This window comes from Anoplophora glabripennis, unplaced genomic scaffold (assembly GCF_000390285.2).
Source record: "Anoplophora glabripennis isolate ALB-LARVAE unplaced genomic scaffold, Agla_2.0 scaffold1563, whole genome shotgun sequence".
NCBI classification, from domain to species: Eukaryota; Metazoa; Arthropoda; class Insecta; order Coleoptera; family Cerambycidae; genus Anoplophora; species Anoplophora glabripennis.
This window is the reverse complement of record NW_019417651.1, coordinates 12,181-18,285: the sequence shown is the minus strand read 5'-3', so window position 1 is coordinate 18,285 and position 6,105 is coordinate 12,181. Positions and strand designations below refer to the sequence as shown.

At 35.8% G+C, this 6,105-nt stretch overlaps 1 protein-coding gene across 1 annotated transcript; it reads left to right on the top strand.

Moving 5' to 3' along the window:
• Positions 1–4,512: 4,512 nt before the first annotated feature.
• LOC108915575 (piggyBac transposable element-derived protein 4-like) lies at positions 4,513–5,167 on the top strand (the record flags this gene model as incomplete). The annotated part of the gene is made up of 2 exons (XM_018721643.2): positions 4,513–4,919; positions 4,980–5,167. Coding segments are annotated over exons 1-2 (595 nt in total), but the record flags the coding sequence as incomplete, so codon positions are not given.
• Between the last annotated feature and the right edge of the window lie 938 nt (positions 5,168–6,105).

The following is a 6,105-nucleotide window of genomic DNA, read 5'->3' as shown; positions in this document are numbered from 1 at the left end:
AGAGTATATCCAGACAATGAACCAATCGGCGCCTAGAGACGCGCGTACCGCAGTAAAACGTATAAAACCTCGCGTCGTTAATTCCGCAGTTGTTGTTAGCAGCTAGTCATTGAATCTCGTTGTGAGAGTCAGTAGACCCGCATCGCCGACTTCAGAAGAGTCTAACCACGTATAAACTTTTACGCAAACTAATTAACAGTGTCACACTAACGTCGCGAAGAGATCGTACACTAGTGCCGAAAGAAGTGTGTCGTATAACCAGAATCAGATACAAACAATTTAGTGTTCATAAACAGTCTTATTCGACGACAACAGTCACACAAAATTACAGCCACGCTCCAGCTACACAAGTGTTTTATCAACAATCGTTCGATTACGGAAAATTTATTTCGTTCATACACAGTGTTTCATTCCTAACATAAACATTCCTTCCTCCCATTCACCCAGGTAATAAAAAGTGCAGTGAAGTGAAACATACCTTTCTTGGATTATCATCACCAACTACAGGACAGCGCGGAAACCAGGAAAGCAGCCTACTAGCCAACGCAAAGTAAGTGAGCATCCTTCTTCTGTCCTCGAATCTCTTTAAAGTGGGTAACCACTCACTCGGTGTTTAAAAAAAGGAAATAAAATTGAACATTCACCAGAATTTTTAGAAGCAGTACATTTATGTAAAAACATTTTATCCAACGAACCTCTTTTAATGTTTCCGAGTGGCGTACGAGATGACCAAAATCAATAAACATACCAACATCGTAGCAAAAAAATAAATTGGCAGGGATAGATTGGCTCAAATCCTTTCGCAAGAGACATCAGGATCTGTTCTACGAAAGCCAGAACCATGCAGTTTGGCAAGGGCTACAGCCTTCAACATGATCAATGTTACGAAATTTTTTGACAATCTAGAAAAAATATGCAAAGAAATCCAGCTTATTCATATAGGACTAGAATGAAACTTGGATGAAACTTCCACAACAACAGTGCTACAGATGGAGGTAAACTTGTAACACCATTTGAGTTTAGAAAACCAATAAAAGCAAGACCAGCAATAATAAATGAAAGCCAAGAAAGCTTAATCGTAGTATTATTGCCACAGACACACCAGAAAAAATTAAATCGAAGCTGAAAAACTGGCAGCAAAAAACAAAAGACTCCAAAGGGACTACATGTTAGAAATGTACTGCAGGATTCGGAGTCAGAAGATGAAACTAAAATGGTGCTTCAAGATAACTACAACGATCAAAACTGGTGGGAATAGGAAGATAATGAGAATTGCAGGCCTTTAACAAATGATATGGTGATACAAAATGTCCTGGATAGGCAACTACAAAAGGGCGATTTTGTGAATGTGATATTTCCTGGTAAAAAACAAAGGTTTTTTTTGTACCAAAAATTCTAAATCCGAGAAACAGACTTCGAATATTACGTCAGCTTTTTGAGGTTAAGAAATAATTCGGTTGACTTATTTCACTTCTCAAATGTTCCCGACCTTTCATACGTCAAAGAATATGAAATAAAAATGATTTTACCCAAACCTGGTCTTTGTGGTACTATCATACGGCAGCAATCCTATTTCCAGTTTGCTGTCAATTTTTCTGAATTAAATATTTGTTAAAAATGTTTTTATCGTACAATGGTTGTGACTAAAATAATGAATATGCTGATTTTTGGTAGATCAGGTATGTTTCCATGACATCAGGCTCAAACAACTTTACAATGAAACATTAAAAATATCTCAAAATAAGTTAGACGCTCTTAGTGATTTGTGTAATAAACACCAAATTATTGTAAAATATTACTATTTCTACAAGTCTCTGAAAGAAAACTCAAGGGCGGAAGTCAAGTCCAACCAAAACATAATACAAATGTATGTGCTGAGCGACACTTTGAGCCAGAAAAGAACAGTTCTAATGACACGGATTTGGAGGTTATTGATGAAAAAGATACAGGAAACAACTCGGATGAAGATCCTGAGGACGTTGTTCCTCTTGTTAACTTGATAAATAATCGAAAATGGGAGCCCGTTAATGGAGACCGATTAACATTTGACGAGTTTCCGGACAATACAGGCGTGATCGATCAATCCTATCATTTTTTTCAACTATTTTATAAAAGAAGATATGATAAATCTGTTTGTTACAGAAATTAACGGGTTTCAAAATAAAATTCCTACAGTAATGAGTCGAAACACATAAAGAAAGACAAAGAGATCTGGGTGATCGTCTTTATAAAATATCTGACGTCCTAAATATGATCCAGTCCAATATTTCGGGAAGCATATGTTCTAGAAGATATCGTGTGTATTGATGAAAGTAACCATTCCATTTCGTGAAGGATATATTTCCGGCAATATATATCTAATAAGCGGCATAGATACGGCATATACAAGTGTCTACATACATCATAAACCATTTAAAATGAGTAATACAAATACTACAAGTAATAGTGAATTCGAACGATAAGAATCAAGTGAAAGTGTGCCATTAAAAAAGAAAAGGAAGATCTTAATGCGTACAGAGATAAAACAGGCAAGAGTAAAGGGACAAAAACATGTAAACATCAAAGGCATAGAAAAAGCTCAAGTTCGAATGGGTCCGGATTGCAAGTAGGTTACCAAAATGGAACTTTAAAATTTGTATAAAACATATTTTTGTTATTTTTAGTTGTTCCTGTATGAAATGTTATGCCAGAATTACAGATGAAGAAAAATCCCGAATTTTCGATCACTTCTATACTCTGGAAAGTTAAAACGAGCAAGACAGTTACTTGGCAGGTAAAATTAAATAATTTATGTAAACGTTTAAACTATTAACAAACTATATATATTTCAATTTAGGACTACTATCGTATCATATTCCAAAACAAAGGAGAAGTCGAAAAAACATTAAACGGAGAGAAGTTTTACTGACTGAACCAGAAGATGAAGGATCAAGCCAGGATAATGTGCTACAAACATGCAACCGCTTGACGTTTCTTTTATGGCACCTTTATCGGCATTCTACAGTCAAGAGTTTGAAACGTTTCTAAGGAACAATCCAAGTAGAGTCGCAACAATTTACCAAGTAGGCATTTTATTTGGAAAAGCCTTCTTAACGGCAGCAATACCCAATAATGCAATTCATGGTTTTGAGAAAACTGGCTTATTTCCCGTTAATCGCCACTGATCAGCCAGAAATGAATCAACTTCAATGGAAGAGGACTTACCAGAAAGAGAACCACCATTTCCAATCAGGCACCAAACACCACCTCCATCAACTTCATATTCGACCCACACACTGCCACAATCAAAATCAACTCGTCCTCTCGAGTCAGATGACCGCTTCTCCAGTGATGATGATAAACCTCTAGCCAATATTCTTCAAGATTGTGTTTCACCAGGAATTATTCGATCATACCTAAAAGCAGCATTAAGAAGGCCTGCGAAAACTGTAAACAGAGATAAAGCTACCATCTTTCAGTCTTCAGTCTTCAGTCAAAACAATGATATATTCGCCTCTGATAGTGATGAGGAGCCGTTTATTGATAGCGGGAGCGAATATCTACCAACAGAAAATGACATGGGCCATCAGGAAAGTGGCGAAAGTGAGGTAAATGAAATAAGCTTCGAAGACAGAGATGTGCCAGATGTTGACATTAACGACGATAATCTTGACGCCCACGTAACAGACTATACAGACCTAACTATTACATGGACAAAACACGACTTTGTGCCAAAAGTACATGCATTTGATGACAGTAATAGTGGAGTGACGAACGAACATCTGACTGAAGATTCACTGGAGATTGAATTTTTCTTAGATCTTAGATCACTGAAGATATTGTTCGGTATATGGTAGTAGAAAGTTACCGATATGCAATACAACAAAATGAGAAGAAGTGGAAACAATTATTAGACGGAGAATTTTTTACTTTCATTGCATTGACTATGCTAATGTCCAGAAATAAAAAATTGGAAATAAAAGAAAATTGGTCAGTAGATCCATTACTATACACCCCAGCTATATGGGAAGTATATGGGAAGAGACAGATACTTACAAATCCTCAGAAATCTTCATTTTGCAAATAATGAAGAGGCAGAAGCTAATAACCGTCTGCACAAGGTCCAGTATGTACTACAAGAAATCAAGCGAAGATTCAAATCATCAGTTCTATCCATTTCAAAATTTGGTGATTGATGAGAGCATGATACTGTTCAAGGTTAGACTCAGCTTCAAACAGTACATAAAGACCAAACGTCATCGTTTCGGCATAAAGCTGTATGTTCTATGTGATTGTGAGAGTGATATTGTGTTGGATTTCATTATGTATATTGGCAAAGACACCTACGTTGAACAAAAAAATATAACTGGCCTGGGAGCCTCGGGGAATATTGTGGCTATGCTTATGGAGCCGTATCTTAACAAAGGGCATTCGCTATACACTGACGACTTTTATAGTAGTCCAATACTGTCACACTATTTATTTGAAAGAATGACCAATTCGTGCGGGACCGTTAGGTCTAATAGGCTCCATATGCCCAAACTTGAAGGAAAACTCAAAAAAGGAGAAACTGCTTCGAGAAGCTCAGATATTTGTTTAGTGACTAAATGGAAAGGTAGAAGGGATGTCACGATGATCGCCACTATGCACGAAAACAAAATTGTATCTTTGGACAAGATCGACTGTGCAACAAACGAGAATGTTAAGAAATCATTGTGTGTAGTTGATTACAATGAGAAAATGGGTGCCGTGGATCGATCGGACATGATGATGAGTAGCATTGACAGCCTGCGTAAATCTATGAAATGGTATAAGAAATTGTTTGTGCACACCCTGGATATCTGTGTACTGAATGCCCATGGTATGTTCTCTACAAAACATCCTATGAAATATCCACTTGCGAAGTTTCAAATGGACCTTATACGTCAACTTTTGGAAAGGTTTGTGTTTTTTTGATACCTATTGTACATAATTTGATAATGGTATTATATCTATTTTAGATACGGACAAGTGAATAAACCCACACCTATGTCTGCTGCAACAACTTCAAGATTGTCTGAAAGGCACTTTCCATCCCTTGTACCTGCGACTGAGAAGTCCAAAAATGCTTCAAGAAGGTGCACTGTCTGGTCCCAGACAAAACTACGACAAAAGAAGAGAAGCACTTCCAGATACATGTGCAAAGAATGTAACGTAGGCTCATGCGTGTTTCCATGTTTCCAAGAATTTCACAGTGATAAAGTGATATTTTGAGTATTTTCAAACAATTAGTACTTAGTTTTGATGCAATATTAATTTGAGTTGTTATTTTTGGGCATCGATATGCAATATCTGTTAATCTTCGTTGACTTCAATAAAGTTCTATTTCATTTTCGTCAAAAAATCATTTTATTTTGTGCTAAATACTAGGTGGCCGATATATATGACAGCCGTCCATCCGGCATGCAAAAAAACTGCCGTCCACACAGCAAAACAAGTGAAATTGCGGCCGTCCTGAAAGGGTTAAGGGTGTAATGTTCGTCGAAACTCAAAACTTGTAGAACGGACAACAAATCTTCGGAAAAAGATGCAGCTACTGTCATTTCTGCGGATCGCTGAAATTTACGACCGCGTAGGACCGCCTCCTCTACACTGTTAAATATTTAATTCCTAAACATTTTAGCCAGAAGTACGTACAGCATACACTTATTTTCATACAGTTCCATAGAAAATTGTTTAATGGATACAATTTTTGTAACTAAATATGTTTTTCTTGTTTTATACGTAAAGTTTTAATTTAATCCTGAAATGATAGGAATGGTTTTACGAACATCAAACTTAAGAACAACTGCGAATTTGTTACATATTTTATTATTTTTATTTATACATTGTTTTATTAAATTTAGAAAAAAATTTAACTGCGAATTTGTTACATATTTTATTATTTTTATTTATACATTATTTTATTAAATTTAGAAAAAAATTTAACGGTAAACTGAAAAGTGAACGAATGCTCTAAGTTTACATTACATATTTTATAAATATTGCTATTTAACTAAAAAAGATAAGTATCAAAAAATATATGACATAAGGCATATTTTAAAGTTTGGTTTGGTTTGTTCAAAAAAGTAATGAGTATGTTTATGG